Source organism: Calonectris borealis, chromosome 4 (genome assembly GCF_964195595.1).
Source record: "Calonectris borealis chromosome 4, bCalBor7.hap1.2, whole genome shotgun sequence".
Lineage (NCBI taxonomy): Eukaryota > Metazoa > Chordata > Aves > Procellariiformes > Procellariidae > Calonectris > Calonectris borealis.
The window spans coordinates 66,235,536-66,259,483 of NC_134315.1; the positions used below are offsets into that span (position 1 = coordinate 66,235,536).

General features: G+C 41.5%; 1 protein-coding gene across 1 annotated transcript; it reads right to left on the reverse strand.

Moving 5' to 3' along the window:
* Positions 1–377: 377 nt before the first annotated feature.
* On the reverse strand, positions 378–12,604 carry SPARCL1 (SPARC like 1). The gene is made up of 10 exons (XM_075150615.1): positions 12,493–12,604; positions 12,311–12,364; positions 8,362–9,531; positions 7,167–7,236; positions 6,398–6,516; positions 5,673–5,793; positions 4,762–4,898; positions 2,887–3,035; positions 1,829–1,977; positions 378–406 (listed from the first exon to the last, which is right to left on the reverse strand). Exons 1-10 carry the CDS (start codon positions 12,544–12,546, stop codon positions 378–380), a joined length of 2,052 nt encoding a protein of 683 aa, XP_075006716.1. The 5' UTR covers positions 12,547–12,604.
* Positions 12,605–23,948: the final 11,344 nt, after the last annotated feature.

A 23,948-nucleotide genomic window follows, 5' to 3' on the forward strand; every position in this document is an offset into this window, starting at 1 on the left:
GACAGTACAGTAAATACAGGAAACAAGTCCTATTTCAAGGTAATTTTCTTCGGTGTATGGTAAAATCCACATCGTATAATTCTACTGAAGAGTTTTGTGAACAGCTCAGTCATCAGGTTAGTACTATTTATTGGTTCAGAGAGATCATGGGTACATGTGGGGGAAAACTGATCGTTTAGCTATGAACCACTTGGAGTAGTTAAATTTTTCTGCTGTTAATGAATGTAGAACTTTTCTGCACTTGTATTATTCAGAAGAATGCAGTGAACCTTATGCCACCTTTGTCTTGAAAACTATGAAGCTGTTAATTACAGAAATAAATGGGATTCATTATTTCACCAGTTTTAGTGCAGCACTGGGATTCTGTTCAGCCAGGCTCAGAACAGGAGATCTTCATTTATGTCTTCTGCAATAAAGAAGAAAATAATGTTATTAACATTTGATGCCAAAGAGACATTTTTATGCTGTATCACTATCAAGAAAGTGATACACTATAAAGTTTTGAGGGCTCATGTAAGGGCACGCTATCCCTAACAAAAAAACAAGTATAGCTGCTGCTATCATATTCAAGAGCCATTCATTTAGACCCTTCTTGATAGGTGTTTTCTTGTTTCTAGTGTTAGGTCTCCTTGATCTGTTTGTGAGCCACTCCCTTCTTCAAAAATGACTGACCCTAAACGCCTCTTTGGATGAACAATCATTGGCAGCAGTACATGTGTATTATGATAACTCCTCGCAGCTTACTTCCACACATGGTTTGTGACCGGTAAATTGTCATCAGAAGAGCTGAAAAAATTCTGGGAAGAGTGAAGGCTCTGCATGTCTGACCTCTGACCACAATCAGCCTCCACTTAAAATTAGAGAGTTGCTAGTAGGATTTTGAACACATTTCTTCAGTCCACATGTTTAGTCAAATGCCTTCTGTCACATAACTGTTCTAGGATTAACCTGTGCTACTGCTACCCTTGCTTAATGACTGGCAGTATTGTTCAGCTGTCACTCAGGGCTAGATCAGAAGAAGGTAGATTGCGAAAGAATGCCTTATGTTGAACGTAGCCATGTAAATCTCAAATTGCTATCATGACGGCTTCTGCTCAGCTGCTGCCTGATTCTAGAGACATCACCAGCACAGTAGTGCCTAGCTTTTCACTTTCCTAGAAAAGTCTTGACGAGGACTGAGCTGAACCGAACATATGGCTAGCCCATTTAGGATTCAGAAACTGTTCCTGCCTCTGCCTAAGCCTCCTGATGCATGCAGTCTGGTGGGCACCATCTAAGCATGTGCTGCATCTGACAGATTAGGTAAAATAGACAGTCTGGCTTGCAGCTACAGCGTGATGACAGCATTTGTGTTGTATATAGTAATCTAGAGGTGAGCATAGTTACTTGATCAGTGAGAGATCTCGATTGTTTTCCCTACTTGGCTTGAGATCTTTAAATGCATTTTCAATCAATATGCTTTGACCGCTGATTTAAAAGTACAAGCTCGCTTTGCCTTTCCTTTGGCACTGAAGGATAAAATTGAGTGTTTCTTGAGAGGCAGACATGCAGAACATGTAGGTTCAGACACCACGCAGGAATGATTTGATATTTGACAAACTACTTCCCAAATTTTTCTTCATGGAAAAGATAACTTTTTCCTATCTTTATAAAACAATTAAGAACCTTGCACCTTTTGCAATCTCGTCGTTACTGTTCCATTTGCCTCCTTGCACAGTAGCCATGAGCTTCTTGCTACAATTTCTTTCCCGTATGTTGTGGTCTGAGAACGTGCCTAGTCTTGATAGGAACATTTTGTCCTGTACATCTGCCTGTTCTTTAGGTTTACCTTCCTTAATCCCAAAGCAGTGGCACCATTCCTTCAAAGCAATGAGTTTGTCTTGGTCTCCATCGCACTCTTGGAAGAAACGGGTTATGCAGTGTTCCATGGGAACAAGGGAGGCTCTCAAAGGCGCGAGCTCCGAGTGTGTTAATAATCTGAAAGAAAGAGCAGGTATGTAGAGCTGTATTTCATTAGTAAATAGTCAGGATCATCAAAAATGATCTAAGCTGCTAGAAGATGACAACAAAGATGGCTTTGACAGAGATGCCCCAGTGGATTCTGTTTTGGTGCTTCTGTAGTGAATCTGTCCCAGGTCGTACGATGATATATAATATCTGATAAACTAAAATGTTTTAACTGCTATTTGTTCGCTGACATTTTTTTCTAGAACAAGTATTACTGTGACTTGTTCACAACTCATCAGTTATGGAGTTTTCTTCAGGAGATCAAGCTTGCAAAGGTTCTTAGCTATGTTCTAAGACAGTAGGTGTGATCAGCACGAGGTATTGAGGGCCTGCAGCCTTGAAACATGGATTCCACCACCAAGTGTCATGACCAACAGCCTGAAATCTGAGGCACATTCTCAGAAGCTGGGGGTTTCCTCTAACTGTGACACTGGTGCTGTCTTACCATATCTGCTCCTTAAACTGAGAGACTTCCGTAGTACTAGTTGAAAACTATAGGTATCTCACTAGTGAATTATTGCTGACAGGCCTCTGCCCTTTGTACTTAGCCTGTTGCTCTTAGCTTCAGTAATAACAGGATCTCATGAGCCTTCTTTTCTTTCAGCATCAGGGCTATTAAGACACTGTTAAGCTTAGGGTGTAATACAGGATGATTATAAAAGGCAAGAGGATAGAAGGTTCTGACCTAAGAGACAAGAAAACAAAGAGAGAAGTTCTGTGTTAGAGATGAATGCCTCCTTAGAAAGAGGGGGATGCTGGCTTCTATTAGCTGAGGGACTGGTCCTGTGTGTAGAGAATCCTTTGAGTGGTTTAGAAAAGTAAAACAGCCTGAGCTTAAACAGCAAATCAGAACTGAACCCACAAAGATTTTTTTTTTACCTGTCAACAGGGTACTGATCAAGCTGATGAAACTGCCAGTGCACAGGATACACATACATATGATAATTTTTCTCAAAGTCGTGGAGGAGCAGCTCAACCGTATGGTTGCCAGCCACGAGGCGCTTGTCATTCTGGTAGATTTTTTTGACCTGAACACAACACAGAAATTGATATTTTTTGTTTAGGGATAAAGATCTGTCCTGAAGAGAAGTATCCAGCAAAGAGGTGGTTTGGAGAAATGAAACTTGATAAAATACCACTGGGGAAATGGGTTTTAGTGTTCGTGACCATACACAGCATGAAAAGCTTGCCTCAAGTAGTCCAGATGATTTTTGTTGTTGTCCATGTCAACTTTGGTAGTAACTGGAAAGGAAGTGAAATTCCTGTGGCCTAATCGTCAGACTCAGCTAAGCAGGGCAGTAGCATCAAGTTGGTAGGAGATGAAACCAATTTTACCACATTTGTTGATCTTCTATCCTGAGGCAAGCAACTCAGCTTTTGGTGTGAAATAAGAGATCATCTAATTTGTACCATTTAGTATGAGATGTTCTGGGTAGGTCAATGTCCCTCTTGGTAACTGTCTAAGTAGTCCTTGGTGTTGCTCAAGCATATTTTGTATAAACCTGCGGTGACCTACTGCATGCACCTCCTACTCCAGAGTTAGAGCAGCCCAGGTCTTGGTTCAACTTAAACTATTTTCTAACAGTTATGGCTTTTTAGGCAGTTATGGGATCTATATCTTCAAAAACAAACTACTGTCACCAATTCACTTGACATAAATCCTTCTCTAAAAAAAAGGCCCAATGGTAATAGATGCTTACTCCATTTTAAGCCAACGTAGTGTGATTCTGCAGTCTACTGGATGATAGAAAGCAGCTCTTTTCTCTTAAAACTGAGCATCAGACTTGTGTAATTTTATAGCCCTCGAATATCATGGTGTAGATGGACAGCGTATGTGGCTGGATTAAAAAGTGCAAATGATACCCTTAACTGTTGAGTCCATTTTCAGGTATTTTTGTATTGATGGCCAAGTACAAGGTGTGCCTCAAGAACAGAAGATGAGCTACTTTTGGTCGGTCCAAGGCAGGGATCCCCTGCCACCATGAGGGTCCCCTAAACTCTGTATTGTAGTTCTGTCTCGAATCCTGCTGTGTGACTGCCCAGTCACTCAGTCTCCTGAGATCCTTGAGCAGTTTTCTTCATGGTGAGTCCAAGTCCTTCCTTCCTTCCTTTGAATACCTGAATACAATAGACTTTGTCCCCTACTTTCCTCTTCCAGATCACTTAACGAGAGCTGAATGGCACAAGTCTTCAATTCGTGGAACTCCACAGGTGAGCTCTTGGCTGGCTCTTCCCTCTTACTCTGTCTTTTAATTAGTTATCCATACCCAGACCTTCCAACTTACAGCTGCTTAGTTTCCTCAAGTCCTTTGGAAAATGGCATTGACTCCATGAATTGGGTCATCCTTATCTACGCATTGGTTGATCTTTCCAAGAGGTTTGTCACAAAGCACTTCCCTGAACAGAAGCTGTTTCATGTCTTCTCAAGCGAACGATGTTTATCTAGGTGTGCTCTAATTCTGACTTTTCTGCTTCTTGTCTGTAGACACTGACTTCAAAGTAATACACTTGGCTTGCATTTGCTTGGTCAAAAGGAACATTCATAGCAGAAATGTGTCTCAGCTTAAATGAGTGCAAGGGAACATGTAAGTGATTTTGCAACTTGTGAATCTAATTGAGTCTGAATTACCGTAACCAGAAAAGAAACGCTCATAGGACATGGAACGCTCATAAAATGTGAATCACTTTTTTTCACATGGTTAGTCCGGCTCTAACAATGCAACTGCATGGTCTTATTTGAAAAGGATTGCTGACCTTACTCCTTTGCTTTTCGGTTAGAAATCCAGAAGTATCCAGATCACGTTCATAATATTGCATTAGGATGTTTTTGAGCCAGTCTCGCATCCGGAGGGGGAACTGATCCACTTCATAATCAGTACAGTGGGGGATGTCTGTGCCAAACAGGAAAGCTTTTGTTAACAAGTGATCTGTTAAGTCCCCATTCAAGCATTTCTGAGCCAAGTTAGATTTTATTCTCACTAGCAAACTTCCAGTTAAGCTTAAAATTGATGGCGCTGTTAATACATAAAATTGGGAATGCAACTAATGGGTTCAATTATAAATCTACAATTCGTTGGTGCACATGCTTAAACAGTTGTGTAAGCCACAACCTTTATATATCTGTGCAGCTTCTCAGCAGAGTTGTGCAGTGAAACTGTTATCAGTCAGTTGCATGAAAGCAGAGTTCTTGACAGCAAAGGAATTTTCTGGCTGAAAGTGCACTTTCCTCCCACAGTATGCAACAATTGAAGAGCTTGGAAATCAATTCTGGCTTTTAGATCCTGACTTCTGCATTTGACAACTAAGTAGTTTTTTGGGGGTTTTTTTGGTCTTGACATTTTTATTTATTAACTGGCTGTAAATACTGGTTTTCTGGTCAAGGTAGTAAAAAAACATCTTCAGATGCTATAGCAACGTGAGCATGTAAGACAGTGCAAGAGAAGACAGAGTTGACAACAAATTGGTGTAAGCCCAGGAGGGATGTCTTCAGGATTCAGATGCTTAATACCCTTAACATGTTTAGGGTTTGAAGGTCTTAATTAGCAGATAATTGATGCAGAAGGGGGAGAGCACAGGAAGAAAGCAGATAACTTAGGGCTAGCTGGTGGTTAAGTATACTGGCTCTTTATACGTAGCTGAATTCTTCATAGAAAAACAAGCCTTACATTTGCAGGAGCCCACATAGTTTAGGTGCAGCTGGCGTCCCATTTTTGTCCCTTCAAGTTGACATTTGGTGCCAAAGAGTTGACATGTGCCTTCATAAGTCTTATTATCCGTACCACAAACCTAGAGGAGTGAAAAACAAAACCACTACCACCACTGTGTTGAGAGAAATTCTGGTCACTCATATAGGCATTACAATAATAGAAGTATTGTTAACGTATGGTGTAGCAGCTGTGGATACCCACAGGGAATACATGTGATCAGAAGTATTGAAAATTGTAGTTGTTATATGCCTACATAAGGATTAGTTGCCTGTACTTGCATACCCAGTTTCAAGACGCTTGAATTTATTTTTGTGAGGTAGTAATATGGTTTCTGAGCTGGTACAGGTTCATTGCACTAGATATGTACTAGTATTCAGTATAAGCTCTAAAACATCAAATGGATAAATAGAACTTTTAGTGACAGAGAAAAGCTATGATCCCTGAGAGACTAAGTGAAGCAAATCACTTTAGGTACTACGTAGCTACATGTGTTCATACTATTCTCAAGCTATAGTGAGTGAGTTTGGGTACTTTATACTTACTTTTACAATTACTGGAATCACCCAAACCCACTTGCATGCTTTTTAGGGTAGAATGATTCTAAATAATAGCAGGGGAATGTGTTATCTTGTAAACATTTTAGCTGGCTTTCCCCCATGCTGTGCACTGAATGAAATACTTACATGCTCATAGTCTTTGGTGGAAGGGCAAGCAGCAGGATCTTGGCAAATACAGCTGGGTTTCCCTTGTTTGTCCACATGGCAGACTTTACCTCTTTTGCAGTGGAAGCTCCTACATGGGTCTAGCATCATAGCAAGAAGGAGGGACTGTTAGAGGGGATGGGACAAAGCCAAGTGTTTCTGTCAGGTACTACTGACAGTCAAAGCAAAATACAGCCTAATATTCACCAAGAAGTCAAGAGCTTTTTGTAAGTTTGTTAAAATGCAGCTGGATCTTTTATTGAATAAAGCAAGCCAAACTTTAAATGAGGATTTTTGTGAGACTTCTAGCAGTCCCAGGTTTGAGTTGGATGGGGAAATAAATTTCTCAGAAAAAGCTATTTCTTCTTTAAGGACTGACATTCACTTGCAGCTTCCTTTGGTGAAACATATCCCATCTGCTGAATCCAGCACTGGCACTTGTCCCAGTTCTGGTTGAATTCAAGCTACTGTTCTGAAACGGAATGGTTTCAATGCAAGTTAATTCCCATTCCTGTATAACTGACACAAAAATGTGTGCACTGTCTACAAATGTTTTTCACAAACAAATGAGTAAATCCAAGGGTCTGTGGAAGGGATTCTCTGGGAACATAACTGCGATGCAGGATTATGCATAAGCACAGTTCAGTCATGTGAAATCGCGTGCTGCCAAAAGCAGAAAAGAAATGCAGACGGGCAGATTCCCCAGCCGCAGAGAGTTAGCAGTTACATGATAGCTTTGCTTGTGGCTTACCCAGGAGAGCCTTCTCACTCCTGTTGCTTGCACTTTCCATCTCACCATAGGAACTGCCTGTAGTCTTAACCTGTACAGTCACAGAGACATAAGCAGAAGTTGTGGTAAATCTTGGGAAGGAAAAAATACTTGGACAAAATTTTTTCAGGTACAAATATAGAGCTGACTGAGGCACAGTTTGCTCTGCTTGCGGCAGAAAGAGGTTGCTATGCAAAATGTGTGAGAAGTGCATAAAGCCTCTCGTAATATTAAGGCGCTCTGTTATTTGGGAAAAAAAAAAAAGTAGGAGGTGGAGAGAGAGAAACAGGAGCTCAGTAAGGCCTGGAGTTCTGCAGTACTTGACATACAGCAGTGTAGTGCCTCGAGGTTGGCAGATTGGTGCTTCAAGTTTTAGCCTCCAGGTCAGTGAGCATGAACTGCCTCTCAATAGTGTCTGGGAGCAGCAGCACCGTGAGCTGCCAGGCCAGACACATGAAGCAGGAGGAGAAGGGAAGGACACATCTTCAGTTCTGAATCTTCTTTGCTGCTGTGGGAAGGTGCCTGCCCTCTTTCAAATGGATACCTCCTATCATTTTGTTTAATATTACAGATCCTTATTTAACACCCATAGGAAAACTCACTCCTTCCTTTTGAAGAACACCCCTGATAGTCCACTGGTTATCTAATGGCTGACCAGGGTAGGGGAGATCTGGGTGCAACATCCTCCTTTGTCTGAAGAGACAAACTCACATCCTTCATCTTGTGTGAAAGTCCCCCAGCCACTAGGGTGGTAATTATTCCGGGGACTCTAGCCTTGCCTTTCCAAGGTGTTTACTTTTGTATGGTAGTGTTTAAAATCTTTGGGAGAGAGGAGTGAACAGGCTTTCCTAGTCCGCTTGAGACTGGGTTCCAGGTTTTTTATCTGTGTATCCATATTTATTTGTATGTTTCATTACACAGCTCATCGGGGCTGGAGCTCTTACATGAGTTGTGCTCACTTCGTTTCTGGTACAATTAATCTAAGTGTTATATGTGAAGTGACACAGCATGAACCAGATGAATAGTGAATAAAAGGGGAGATGAGAGTTCTGCATATTAATAAATTATTACACCTGTGTTTCTCCAAAATGTCCTTTCAATCATAAGGAATTTAAATTTGGGACTGGTTCCCCCCCCTTTTTTCTAGTATTCCAACTTTATTTTAAAGAGAATTTACCTTGTCTTCACTTTCCATTGAATTCATGCTCTGAACAGAGCTACTCGTTTCCAGTTGTTGCTCACTGTCAGAATTAGGTGGCTCATGATCATAATCATCTTGTTCAGAGTGAATAAGGTCTTTAATCTTGACATCTGGGTAATCCTCGGTCTCTCTACGAACTACAGCATCATCTTCGGTGGTTCCTTCCCCTTCATGCTCAGTACTGGTGCTCTCCTGGTCATTACTCTGGATTCTCTCCTCTTCCTCATAGGCAGCTTCTTTCCAGGTATTGCTGAGATCTTCCTCACCATCAACATCACTGATGTCGTGACCATCATCATCAACATTACTGCCTTCCGTATCTTGGCTCTTCACCACTGTCTTGTGATCACCCTGATAGTTTACTTGAATACTGTCTTTCCTCTCCTGGCTTTGCCGTTTGTCATCCTGATCTTTGTTACGGGTTTTTGGAGAGAGGGGGATTTCTTCTTTATAGGGCTTCTTCTGGCTGTTCTCCCTTTCTTCTTTCTCTAGGTCAAATTTATCACCATGTCTCTTGGTTATCCAGATTGGTTGACTCGAATCTCTCAGGATTTCATCTGATTGCATACTGTTTTCATTTTGCTGTCTTTTGTATTGGTTACCTTGATTGGTCTGGTGGCCTTTGTGCTTCATATCTCTGTAATCAGTTTCTTCACCCCATTCCTCATCCTCTTCTTCCACACCTTCTTCATCACTTTCACTGTTTTTTTCAGATAGGCCAACTGTATTTTTATTATATTTCCACGTGTTATGCTCACGATCAAGACTGAGAGCATCCACTGGATTTTCTGCGTTGCCCAGAACGTGTCGATTGGCTGTATTGCTGTGTTTCTCATGCCTCCTGAACTGGTAATGCTTAGAGCTGGACCGTTCTCTGCTGCTGCTTCCAGAGTCACTGTTCTGGTTATCAGAAGCCAAACCTGGTTTATTGTGCAGCACAAGGAAATTGATGCTTTTTAGGCTATTTTTCACTTGATGCTCACTACCAGTTCTTCCTTGTTTTCTAGTGGTCTGGGGCTCATCCCTGTGCTCAGTGTCTGGTACTGATACCTCTGGTTTTAGGTTTTTGTGACTGGGCAGCAAATCACCCTTGTCTACATACCCTGCGTTCCCTTCCTTTAGGGCTTCAGGATGAATATCTTCAGTCTTAAAAAAAAAAAAAAATTAAAATAAGAAGTAGATTAATAAATCTTAGAATTTATTTGAAGTCAATGCAATGTTATTTTTGCCTTGTATTGCAAAGCATGATACTGACTTTATTTATTTTCTTTGTAAATGCTCCTCTCAAGCTAGCCCAGAGCATGAAATTCACAGCTGATGTAATTTCCATTTCTCAGCAAATTTGTTTATCTGTCCCTTCTTTTATTGCTGGAGTTTCTGAAGGAGTCTATGCAAATCTGTTTAAGATGTCATATGAGATACATGCATATGGGTGTCTTGTGAAATCTCAAAATTCTTTGTTAGTAATTTAGTGTCATAACTTCAGGCACTTGTAGGCTGCAGTAATTATCCCTTACCCTAGAGAAGGGGGATGTGATACTCATCTTCCTGCACAGATAAATGGGAAAAGAGGGGCAGGGAAAGGAGAACACCTTTCACAAGGTGTTGTGGTAGTAATTCCCGAGGAGTGCACTGCATCTTAACTATTTCATAAGCAATGTATTAATCTACTTTGAGTCTGATACATCATTGTTTCCTAGCTGAATTCATCAGGAACTATTGTATTTGGTGGCAACTTCTGTATCACAAGCTCACTAGCAGGAGTTGTAAGTGTTTGCTGAGTGGCTTTTTTTTTTCTTTTTGCATGCTGTCAAGCCAATAACAAAACTAGTAACTTCAGTGGAAAAGATTCAAATGCTCAAGGAGAAAGCAGGTACTAAAATGACTGTTAGCTCTTGCTGCAGCAATTGCCTTTGTGCTGCTGTTAGCATCACAGCAGCTGCTGGGTGAGTACGGGCACTTCCAATAGCAGCAAGATCTGATGTATTTCTGAACAACACCTACGGATGTTCAATGTTGCTTGTTGCTTACTGCAATATAGCACCTGATGCTAATTTTCCCTAAAGCTTTTGCGGGGTTTATTTATGAAGATGAGACCTTCTAGTGCTCAAGTTGCTGGAATAGCATTTCTTTTAGCGTAGGCAGAGTCATGACTGCTTGGAAACAAACACTCCATTAACAAATACTTATACAAATTTTAAAAAATGGTAGGATTAGAAATATTGATTTGGATCTTGGCAGATCAGCTATATCCTATTTCCTAATGTCAAGGTGGTATGTGAATGTTTTACAAGTTTGTGTTTTGCCTAGCATACTTGCTGGTGCAGGAAAAGTCCTAGGCAATATATTCACAATGTCATTTCCAACTCCAACTTTTTCAGGGAAAGATTGTATGTTTGCTCCAATCTAACAGAAATTCAGTGCACATTTCTTGAAGTCCTTATAAAAAGTGATCTATGTGTTACCAAGTATCTCAAGCTGATGCTAAAACATTTGAAAATTAAGTTTTGAGAACAGGTTTTTTTCACATGTGTTTTTGGGCACTGCTGTGTAGAACATATTATATGTCTTTAAGCAAAAAGCCGTCTTCTGTGAAGGGCATCCAGTTCTATAGAGTTAGAAAATATAAGGCGAAACAGTCATTAAGATTGTCTGTTATGTGTGCTTGTATTTGAAGCAGTAGTTTGAGAAAAATGTGGCTCATGTCTTGACAGGAAGCCTCGTTATGCGCCACAACCTCAATGCAGAGATGTGCCTGGATGTGGCTTTCAGCTGCTGCTTTTTGTTATATCTTTGTCCCCAGGATAAAATAAATTTTTAGAACTTGCTTGCTTGTGAAGATACTTGGTTCTCTTAATATGATGGCAAATTTCAGTCAATGTAGCTGTAATTAGGTACTGTTAGGGGACAACTGGCCTTTGATAGTTGTTGCCTATTCACTTGGAACTGAAGATTTGTCAGGTATTGCAATGATTTATTTTGATGCAAGTGTCTTCTGTATGAGTTGTTTCTGGGAGACAGCTGTAGGCTGCAAACTAGTGTTTATACCATAATTTGTTTTGCTGGGTATTTCATTAGGAAAGGTTAATTTTTTGGTTTTCATAATGCAGAACACCATCCAGATTGACATGAAATGCATCTGGAAAGCTGCACAGAGTGGGATATAATTCATAATTAAAGAAAAAGGTTAGCATGAGAGTTGGGATTTTGCATTTCTTACTACGAAGCATGCTCTGAATTTAGTTGTTCCAAAACATTCATTGGCTTGGAGCCATGGTCCATTGTGTCTGAACCACAAATGCTCACCAGAATGGTGCAATAAAAAGGAATTTTAATATGGGTCAACCACGAATGCAAAATTGTGAGCTCTGTCATTAGCAAGTATATATGGCATAGGGTTGCTGAAGTCGTCGGTCTCATTACCATCAGGGATGTGTATCTGACTTGTTCGCCACAGTGTACTTTTCCAAGATGAGCTGTATCTAATGCCCTGTATTGTGAATAATGAAACATATGGTGGCTAAAATTCTTACATGTTTGAGACTGCATATGATCACTTGGTGTGATAAATGGAGGATTGTATCCTCCTTGTTTATTGGAGCAGCAATAACTACAAGTTCGACTGTCAATGGAGCTTATTGTTTGTACAAATATGGGTGTAATGATTATATGTGGGGATTAATTTAAGATAATTTTTTCAAATAAGTGAAACTTCTGTTGTGAGTTTTAGATTTCGTCCCGTTCTGTTTCTAGCTATGTAATATGCGAGGCATGAGATGCTTGGTACTAACTTTTGGGGTGAGGGGGCCTATATTTTTTTAACCTAAATCAATTTGCCAACCACTACATACGTGCTAATGTGTTTTATATATTTGAGATTAATAATATAGGTTGCCTCTTAATGTTTAAAGAACAAGAAGAGTACCTTTTCTGGAATTTTCTGTCCATGGGTTCCGAGTTTGTAGTTTAAGGGATGGGTCTAGAATAGACAAATATATTCAATATCTGCATGTAAATAAAAATCTTACATAGGTCAATAGGATAACATAGAGTATTCACAGTATGGGAAATTAAGTGCCCGGTAATAATAGTATGATGAGGACTTACTGGAATAGCAGAAGCTGATCCTACAAGACAAATGAAGAGAGCTACAGCCTTCATGCTTTTCAGATCTCGTAGAGGACAATAGTTAATGGTATAGTGGTAGGGTTTAGAGGTTTCCTTTCTGCAAGCAACATGAAAAGAAATAAAATTAGGATTTGAGTAAAATGGCCTAGAAATGACTGATGGAAGCAATGTAGTGACTGCTGTAACTTGCTTAGTCTGAAGACCCACAAAATTTCCACGCAGTGTCCAGTTGTATGTAAACTCAGGTGTTGGACCAGCTTATCTAGAGGACACTTTCGTCTTAGTCCTTTCACAGGACTTAAACTGTATGCTGTGTTCACAAACTCTAGTGGTGTTACTGAAAGGCAGAGTTATGAATGTACATAGATTCAGCCCTATAAATCTTTATCCGCTCTTCTGAGATACTACTTTGTGAAAAATGTGCCTTTTTATTTAGTTCTGAGACAATGCCTGTTTGTGGCATCTCTATGGCCAAGGTGTCTCCTGGCCGCTCTCCTTTGTGTAGAAAGAATTAAGTGGTGAAGTTCTGTTCAGCAGATCTCAAAGCCCAGAAATGCTGTCCGGGCTGCTTGACGGACAGATGCAGTCCTGCTTTGGAAGCAACAAACCCAACTCAGCTGCGCACTGATGGCTGGATGTGTTCGAGATGGATGGCTGGAAGAACATGCAATGCATTAGGAATTTCTTCAGTCTATGCTAATATTCTCATGTGAGCGAAAGACGGGTAACTCATTTTTACCTTGGATGTCGCAGGCAAATTGTCTTACTTTTGCAGTGCACATGAACTGGAAGTTTCTATGGCTGTAGCTGTATCACTGGGAGAAGCAAAAATAAACAAGTCATATTGTTTCTGTTCTCCCCCCCCCCCTTTTTTTTACTGTATTGCTTTCTTATTCTTTTTCATTTCCTCCTAGGTTTTTTTTCTGTATTCATATGGAATCAGTAGGATTTTCACTCCGCTTCTGTTTCTGCTCTCATTCTACTGGCTGTTCTTCCTTGGAAATTGTCTTCTTGGTCTTCACCCCCCCTTGCCCTTTAAAATATTTTCACTTTCCACCTAACGTATGTCCTTTTTCATTGCTTCCTCCTTTCCTAATGAAACACGTATCACCGTGTTCTTAGTTGAAGAACATTGTGTTGAACTCACTGGCATATGAAGAAACTGGCAGTGGTTTTCAGTCAGGTCAACCGTATTCAATCACATGAGGCTCAATGTATGGTTTTAAAATATTGTTCACCCAGATGTTTTTTCTTGGGGAGGGGGAGGAACCCAAAACCCCAAAAGGAGAATTCCAGGGGAGCTTGTGTTGATGGGAGCCAGAATGGTGAAGGAAGAAGCAAGGACTTTGAGCATTACATTGATTTTTGGTGTAGAAGCTTGCAAAAGCATCCGGCTACTGCTGTGCTTAGATGGGAAGTGTACACTTTGGAAGATCCCAGTGTTATACATTATTTAATGTCAATATCTTTTAGTTAATGAAGAGCAAAATACTTTATTAGTGGGACATATCTAGTATGCAAACCATTTTTCTTGCAGTGAACTGATTTAGTCCCCAGATTATCTCTTATCTAATTATCTATTATCTCTTTGGCATCCAGAGTTAGTTATTTAAAATGTTTTCAGAGGGAAAGACAGAATACAACAAAAGCCATTAATGAGCACATGCAAAATGCCTCACTAAACTGTGTATGGACAGTCACTTCAGATCAAGGCAAGTTTTGTTAGACTGAGGAGCATGCAGGCAACTTGCCAGAAATGCAGGGGCATAATCCAAGTTCATGTATAGCCTTAAAAACTGTATACCGTGCTTTTGAAGTCCTAGCAAGTGACTGAGGAAAGAAGTATTTGAATTAGTCAGGTATTCTTGATTTCAGCCAGCACGGGTTCATGGAAGGCAGGTCCTGCTTGACCAACCTGATCTCCGTCTATGACCAGGTGACCCGCCTAGTGGATGAGGGAAAGGCAGTGGATGTGGTCTACTTGGACTTCAGTAAGGCCTTTGACACTGTCTCCCACGGCATTCTCCTAGAGAAGCTGGCGGCTCACGGCCTAGACAGGTGCACTCTTCACTGGGTAAAAAACTGGCTGGACGGCTGAGCCCAGAGAGTTGTGGTGAACGGAGTTAAATCCAGTTGGGAGCCGGTCACGAGCGGTGTTCCCCAGGGCACTGTACTGGGGCCGGTCCTGTTCAATATCTTCATCAATGATCTGGACGAGGGGATCGAGTGCTCCCTCAGTAAGTTTGCAGACGACACCAAGCTGGGCGGGAGTGTTGGTCTGCTCGAGGGTAGGAAGGCTCTGCAGAGGGACCTGGACAGGCTGGATCGATGGGCCGAGGCCAACTGTATGAGGTTCAACAAGGCCAAGTGCCGGGTCCTGCACTTCGGCCACAACAACCCCAGGCAACGCTACAGGCTTGGGGAAGAGTGGCTGGAAAGCTGCCCAGAGGAAAAAGACCTGGGGGTGCTGGTTGACAGCCGGCTGAACATGAGCCGGCAGTGTGCCCAGGTGGCCAAGAAGGCCAACGGCATCCTGGCCTGTATCAGAAATAGTGTGGCCAGCAGGAGCAGGGAGGTGATCGTGCCCCTGTACTCGGCACTGGTGAGGCCGCACCTCGAATACTGTGTTCAGTTTTGGGCCCCTCACTACAAGAAGGACATTGAGGTGCTGGAGCGTGTCCAGAGAAGGGCAACGAAGCTGGGGAAGGGCCTGGAGCACAAGTCTTATGAGGAGCGGCTGAGGGAACTGGGGTTGTTTAGCCTGGAGAAGAGGAGGCTGAGGGGAGACCTCATTGCGCTCTACAACTACCTGAAAGGAGGTTGTAGCGAGGTGGGTGTTGGTCTCTTCTGCCAAGTAACAAGCGATAGGACGAGAGGAAATGGCCTCAAGTTGCATCAAGGGAGGTTTAGATTGAACATTAGGAGAAATTTCTTTACTGAAAGAGTGGTCAGGCCTTGGAACAGGCTGCCCAGGGAAGTGGTGGAGTCACCATCCCTGGAGGTATTTAAAAGACGTGTAGATGAGGCCCTTAGGGACATGGTGTAGTGGGCATGGTGGTGTTGGGTTGACGGTTGGACACGATGATCTTAGAGGTCTTTTCCAACCTGTATGATTCTATGATTCTATGATTCTGTGATTCTGTTTCTCTCTGCTCCTGGTGAGCTCTGGCATGTCACTTAACTGAGTTTCTTTTTCTAAAAATCTTATTTGTCAATTTGTTTTGGTAAACTAGTTTGAGAGCTATAAATGAAAAGCTCTGCATGCTGTATTTTATTTATAAGTACAATTTTCAAATTTGGCTCTGTCGCTGGCTGTAAAAGTTGCCTCTGCCACCTTTGTCCAAATAATGAAAAAGTGGTTGGAATAAATCTGAGTTAAGGTGGCAGGACAGGGCTTTTGTATTTTTCTCTTAGTAACTAGCCCACAGTGGCCCATAGGAAGCGTAAGTCTTTAATTATTGGGGAAGTCTGACCACCTTGAATGGAGTATAGGAACATAGTCTAATTGAGTATCTTTTTTTTCCTAGTCACAATAGTCCAAATGAGTTGCAAGGATTTATAATATTTCCTCCAGTAGGATAATCTGCCCCAAACATTAAGTAGCATTTCAAAACACACTCTTAAACTCTAATGCATGTGCAAGTATTGCCAGTGTCAATTCCTGGTTTTTGCCTTTCTGAATATGGCCGCAATACCAATTCCTATGCAGTAAGTGTCTCCTCCCACTGTTTTCAGAGCAAGGAATTTTGCGCTTTAGATGGTGCCTCGTAGTGGACCTGACCTGCTCTAAGTTAACCATGTAATTCTGTCCCTCCTTCCTGTGATACCAGTCCCATTGTGCAGCCAGTACAGGGAGCTGTTTGTGACTGGTGGCTGGAAACTGCCAGACAAATTCAATAGCCCTAGTCACAAAGATTTCTTTTTTTTCCAGTGCTGGCAGTACTCATGAAGGGAGAGCAGTAGGGGAAGTTGGGATGACTGTTACAAAAGCTGCAAAGTCAATCACAACAGCCACTTCAACAGGGTGAAAAATAATATATCTTTGTACAATGGACTCTGGTCCCTTCTGTCCTCCAGGGGTGAAAGGAGTTTTTCTGTTGGTGTCACTCCGTGTCCGGTTAGGGTCCAGGGGCTTGGTTGTGCAATATGTCAAGACCTCTTGCCAGAATCTAGGAGAAGCTTTTTGCTTGCTACACGTAATCCATGTGAAGGGTTTTAGGTGGTTTGCTGGAGCAGGAGCCAAGGGATTTGCAGCTTTAAGGGTAAAGCTCTTAGTGAAGGGAGAAAACCCAAGGAACTCTTCCTGCAAGCCTACAGCCCTTTTTGCTGCAAAGGTGGTGGCTCATGGCAGTGGGATTTTTGTACTTGCTCATTTAGTCTTTCAGTGTTGGAAAGGAAAAGTCATTTTTGCTGAAGTAATAGAATAGCCTGAGCAGGTGCAGAGATGAGAAAGCTCTTGTGGGTCATATGTAATATATGGCAATCAAGATGATGGTGATGGAAGAAATCAAGCATTAGCTAATTGTCATATGATGTAAGGATCTGTATTGTGATGTTCACTTTTGTTACACTGAAATCTAAATGTGTTCTTACTTTAATTAATTTAAATTAATTAATTAAATTAATTAAATTAATTAAATTAATTTACTTTAATTTCCAAATTTGTCCTACAGAACAGAATTTCTAAAAACAAGCTTTTGTAATGTATAAGATTAATAGAACTGTCAGTAAAGAACTATTACACAAGAAGCTATTTTAAAAGCAAGCAGACATCCCCCTGGAGAAGTGCAGTCACTATACTCTGCAGGAAAATCTGTAGCAAAACTTAGCCAAAAGATGAATATGAAATTTCTTGAATATGATTTTTTTTTTGACCAAGAAATGAGGAATTTAACAATACTTCAGCTTGGGGTATTGAGAAAGCAATGCTAAACTGGGCCCTCCACCCCTTTTTCAGGCTTGGAAAGCAGAATATGTTTTGCCTGAAACTTGGAGGAGGCAAAAGCTCCGAGCTGTTTATTCCATCGCAGTGGGTTCCCCGCAGGATACATGTAGCTCAGCTTAAAATGGAAAAAAAAAAAAAATTGCTTTTCTTGATGTGGATGTGATAATTGCTCTTGAGTAAACAATCCCTGAATGACCCTTTTTCAGAGGACAGTGCACAGCTGCTGAGCTGAGATGTATCTAAGGGTGCTTTGGTGCACTCAGTCTTACTGAACACAGATGCAGTGGGCCACGTTAGACAGCTCCAAGGTAGGATCCTGCAGCTGCTGCACAGCGAAGTACATCCAGCTGGTGAGAGTCTCTGCCAGGACTTGAGCAGAGCTGCTTTATGAAGAGGAGTTGCCTCTCTGAGTACGGGCTGCACAGCCCTGCATTGTCATCTCTATACGCATCTGAGGGGCTGCTGAGCATGGCAAAAATCAGTCCCAGCCTGTGATCAGACCTACAGAAGTGGGTGATGGGGTAACTGAAACCTCTGATACATCAGTAGGTTTTAAAAGATTGAATGCTTATCCATCTACTTGATTTGCTGGACTTGCAAACAGTAACACTTTCCCCTCCAGTAAGGAGAGCTGGAAAAATGGATCACAAGTTAAATCAGTCAGCTTATCCTTAAGATAAGTGCATTTTAAAAAGTGCCATTTAAAGCTTCATGATTGTGTGTCTTATGTTTGGAAACCCAAAGGTTATAACTCAACAGTTCAAATTTTAGCTGAGATGACTGCTTGTCCTTCAGTTGTGGAGACCACTGCTCAGGGGTTATTTCACTCCTTGTGGTTCTGCAGTTGCTGGCATCTTTGCTGAAACTCAAGCATTGCACTCTTGAGGATCAGAGACTACTTGCTAGCTTATCCCTGACAGGAAGACCGCATGCAAAGACTGTGGCTGAAGGTGACAAATGCCTCATGTTTAACAAAAGAAATCATGCAGACTGACCTACTTTCAGCTCTAGCACTGGCAGAAAACTCTGCATGGGCTTTTGTCGTTAGACCTAACTCTAGAAGATGAACTTGCCCAATCCCGTGCCATCGCTAATGAGCGTGGATGTTGTCTGGCATTTAGAAAAAAGATCTGGAAGACAACAGGTCGACTTTGGAACTCAGTTTCTCTATTGTGTAGAATGGGCATGAATGCTCATTTCATGAGGGTGAGACTTGGCTAATAAGCTTTTTCAAAGCCTTGAGTCAGGTGAAATGTTTTAAGACACTATGATTTTCATAATTATTAAAATGATAGAGAAGTTTCAGAATTGAGCTTTCATTCATATATCCCCAAAGTATCATTAAGAAACCATGTAATGTGATTTTTTTAAATCACCCCATTGAAACTTTTTTGGACTGCAATAAAATTCGACGTCTTGTAATTATTGTAAAAAGTCTCTGCTTGGTGCTATGTCAAGCTTGTTAGCAAGAAATGCTGATGTCGATGCCCACATCCTCACTGATAAATGCTGTAAAGATGTAGTCCTCATAGCTAGGTGATGATCACAGCACTAATGGGTGGAGGTTTGTGTACAAGTATTTGTGTACAAGGGAAAATTCGTAAGTGTGGAAACGGAGAATTCTCCGTCTGTTCTTTCTATAACCAAGATGTACACATGATACTCTTAAATTGCAACTGGTACAGCACATTCTTATGTCTAGGTCTGTTTCAAAAGCCCTTGTGAGAGCATGTATGTATACATGTTATATATGTGTATAAACTCGTTCATGTGTGTACATGTATAAAAATAAAAGGCAGAGTTTGAGGCAGAGATCTGATCTGAGTAAAAGAAGAGATTGTAATAAGAAAATAAATACCAAAGCATAAAACTATTCCACTCATCCTGTACCAGTAAATAGCTGCTAATGAGAATTGATCTCTCCGATGCTACCAGTTTTACAGCTGCAAAAGCCATCAGCCATAAGTCCTTGATGGCTGAATGCAAAAAAACCCCAAAAAACCAGTATTTCAGGACATGTTAAAACAGTTTTAAAATAAACCATTCACATTAACTTAATGTAATTGTTTGATCTGTTACGCTTCCCTTCTACCATTTGATGTTATTTCCTACTTGTTGAGATGTGGGTTTTTAGGGGTGGGTTTTTTTTTCAGAGCCGTGTGTAGTTTAGGTCCAGTTCAAGCCAAAAAGAGCCGCTTTGATTTAATTTGAGAAGGGTCAAAATGAGTCCTCTTTAGTAGCCAGGATTATTTCTGTATTTGATATCAATTGGTGGGTTTTGTCATCTCCCAGAATCTGCATTTCCTTCACAGATGCCCTGTTTGCTACAGGTTTTTACCAGTTCTACTAACACCTTTGTGAAAGGTTCCTCCAAGACCAGCCACAGTTTCTATCTGTCCTCTCCGTTATGGGAAAAGAGAAGGGTGTATCTGCTTTTTGTGGCCTTGTCTATTGGATTAAGGTTCCTGAACTGATATTACAGGAGATTGTGACAAGTGTTGGGAAATCAGGTCGCACCAGCTTTCAGCTGGACGATTGTATGCCTCTGCAAGAGGCACGTATTTTGCTTGACTCTTGCTGGCCATCGCATAATGCTTTATTGTTTTGCAGGATCACAGGGAAAATAATGGTTCCAGCAGTAAGATAAAGGTCATCCTCCTCAACACAATAACTATACAGTGTTTTCTCTTATAAAGAACAATTCTTTCTGTTCTAGGCATAAACGTCTGAAATGATTTATCCTTAAAACAAACAACGATACTCTATGAAAGCTTCAACTATTACACAGTAAGTGAAAAAAAATCGCAGAGGGTTAGGTACAAGGCATTCTAAGGTTTTAATTAAAAATAAAGAAGAAACAGTACCATAGCAGTAGGAGAGGTGCTCCTTCTTGGTTAGCCACTGATGAACTGGAAATCCTTGAGCCTTGCAAAATCTTGCTGCTTTTCCTGTGATGTATTTTGGTGTCTGATACGGACTCTCTCAGCAAGTGTGTTTTGCTGTAAGCTTCAATGAAGGAAGATGATACTCTATGGGTCTTGGTAAAAGTAAAGGAAACAATCTCCTAGGCTTCCATGGGATGAGGTGGGGGGTAATGGGCTAGTGTAATTCTGCTGAATTAATTGAATCAGAAAGACCATTCAGTGTTCACAGGCTGTGGGCCAGTGGAGCTCAGCCATTGTGTGGGAAGGACATATTTAGTCTTTTGTGGGGAGGGGAGCCAAAGGGAGCGGATGCAATAGTTTCTGCCGCATTGGCTGGCCCCAGAAGCGCTGAACTAAGGGATCAGCTGGGGCAGTCACATTGTGGGCCTGGGGGAAAGTAAAGCACAGAGAATGCCGGTCCTTGCTAAACTTTTCAGTATTGTTTCAATATACTGTACATGGCGCATGTAAGCCTGTAAAAAGAAAGAAGGTAGAGGAGTGAAGAGCGAAGCTCTAAATTAAAAATGTAAAAAGTAGGATCGGTTGGAGAGTCTTGCATAACTCTTAGGAGTTAGCTATTTTGAAGCTGTTGCCATGGCTGTGCTGTCTGTTTGATAGCGATGGTACAGAGCAAGCTGGTCTAAGCGTGAAAACCTCTACGAGCAGTGCCTGCCTGCAACAGATGCTTTGTGGCTTTTGGTTTTGTAATGATTCGGTATTAATCATAGAATCATAGAATCATAGAATCATACAGGTTGGAAAAGACCTCTAAGATCATCGAGTCCAACCGTTAACCCAACACCACCATGCCCACTACACCATGTCCCTAAGGGCCTCATCTACACGTCTTTTAAATACCTCCAGGGATGGTGACTCCAGCACTTCCCTGGGCAGCCTGTTCCAAGGCCTGACCACTCTTTCAGTAAAGAAATTTCTCCTAATGTCCAGCCTAAACCTCCCTTGGCGCAACTTGAGGCCATTGCCTCTTGTCCTATCGCTTGTTACTTGGCAGAAGAGACCAACACCCACCTCGCTACAACCTCCTTTCAGGTAGTTGTAGAGCGCGATGAGGTCTCCCCTCAGCCTCCTCTTCTCCAGGCTAAACAACCCCAGTTCCCTCAGCTGCTCCTCATAAGGCTTGTGCTCCAGGCCCTTCACCAGCTTCGTTGCCCTCCTCTGGACACGCTCCAGCACCTCCATGTCCTTCTTGTAGTGAGGGGCCCAAAACTGAACACAGGATTCGAGGTGCGGCCTCACCAGTGCCGAGTACAGGGGCACGATCACCTCCCTGCTCCTGCTGGCCACACTATTTCTGATACAGGCCAGGACGCCGTTGGCCTTCTTGGCCACCTGGGCACACTGCCGGCTCATGTTCAGCTGGCTGTCAACCAGCACCCCCAGGTCCTTTTCCTCTGGGAAAATGAGTTTAATCTTTCTTTTTTTCTTCTCATTTCATTATTCCATTAAATGCACCTCCTGAACTGGAATACTTTCTGGGTCGTTCTCAGATCAGAAATAGCGGAGTGGATGCACCAATGTAAGAACAGCGGCACTTCCAGTGATGTATGCGGTGAAGTCAGCAGATCAGGCCTCCGATTTCCCATTCTGTCAATAGCATCTCTTACTAACGAGGACGCGTTGCATATTGTACTTACATGATTGGAAGAGAGGTCAAAGTAAAATGAAACAGAGTGTATGAATGGGAAGAACTGTAATGCAAATGCTGAAAATTCAGTCATTTTAGATAATGTTTTAATATGTTTTTTTAAGGTTACAGTTTTACTAGCTTCTACTCTGTTCATCCCAAAAGGTAATAGACATTGTGAAGGTGATTAGACAAGATACAGTGAGAAATGTATGAAAATTTACCATGTTTTTTGTGGCCAACTGTGAAGTTTATTGTTAATTAATTAAATAAATAAATAAAAGAGAGGCTGAAATCACAGCTGAGCCCTCTCTCTGTAGACCAAGCAGAAAATAAAACTTTGACAAAACCCCATGAGAAATTCTTTAAATCCCTTCCCCTTTTATCTCTGCTTCTTTGCCTGGAAACTAATTCATGCCTATTGGAGTTGAAATTCTGCTGGTCTGTCAGCCAGTCAGCGTCTGAAAGGAGCGGTGATATTTCAGAACTTCCCATTTGTTTTTTCTTTTGTTGTGCATTGCTAAAAGGTGATTGGTTTTATCTATTCAAAACTTTGTTGTGTGCCATAAGCATCCCTCTTTGTATTATCAGATTAGCTTTATTGAGGGGATCAGAGATAAGTGTTTTTCTGTGATTTTTAAATATTCCAGGTATGGACAGATCCTCAGTTAGTAGAAGATAGATATTCAGGTGGCTCCCCAGAAATTAGGACAAATAGGCTAATGCTAATCTTATGCTAGCTAAGTATTTAGCTCTTTTTCTCATAAAACTGTCAGATAATGGCTATTAACACTTGAAATTGTGAATTCACAAAAAAGTGCCAGACTGTGAAGAACTGTGCAGGAACTTGAAGCTGAAATTTGTAGGGGTTTGAAAGTTATTATTGGAAAACGTGTATGTGATTTCTAAGCTTTGCCTGTGTTTTTAAACAACTTTCTGGGGACTTACAGGGCGGTGGGGGAGGAAATGTTTTGGTTTTGAGGATGTTGAAGGGTTATACATTATTATCAAAGGTGTTACATATTTGAAAAATGTTTCATTAAATCAAAATTTCTGGTTTTGCGTTTGATGACAAAATGCTTTGGCCAAGAAAAGATCCCTGGTTGTTTTCTGAGTGTCATCAGGCGGCTTGAGCTTGTCGCAGAGCCATCAGTACTAGCGAGGAAGTCTGTAGCCAGTCCCGCTGTGTCAGGTAGCATAATTTTTGGAAACCTTTTCATTGATGGATTAATAGTTCTCTCACCAGAAAGGGGTGCTGTACCATTGTGGTAAAGTATGGGGGTAAGGGGGAAGCCAAGTAGTTGCTTTGCTGGAAAACTGCAGCCTAGAAATTATTGTTGTGACTCATTAGATGATTTCATTTGGAAACAGAATAATTATATCCTCTCCCCACCTCTGTTTTACTCAGGAGGAAGGCCTTGAGCACTAGCGAGTTTGGCAGCTAGATGACCTTTTAGTGAAGTATATGGCTGCGTCAATTCTGGCTCAACAACAGAAAAGCATGAATTCATTTAATACCAGTATTACTCCAGAGGTCCTGGTATCCTGGCTCGATCTTTGCTTTGGTTTCCATTTGTGTTTCAGTGATGTGCTTGTGGCCTGTGTGCCGGATACAAAAATGTGGGACGCATCTCAGCAGCCCTGTCAGTGGAGAGATGCTTTCTCATTTAAGCAGACTTTGGACTAAACCCTGATTTAATTAGTTAAGACCAGATATTCCCCAAATTGCCTAATCCATGCATGGCCGTTAGACAGCAGTGAATGTGAGAGCTTCCATCGACGTGTGCTTGAGAAGCATTGAAGTTTCCCTGTGATTGGAGCATCAGTGGTTGTCTGCCGTACTGTGCAATTATTGTTGTACCTCACATGAAATGCCCAGTTTCATTTTAGACTTCTGCTCTTTAATTGCAGCCTACACTGT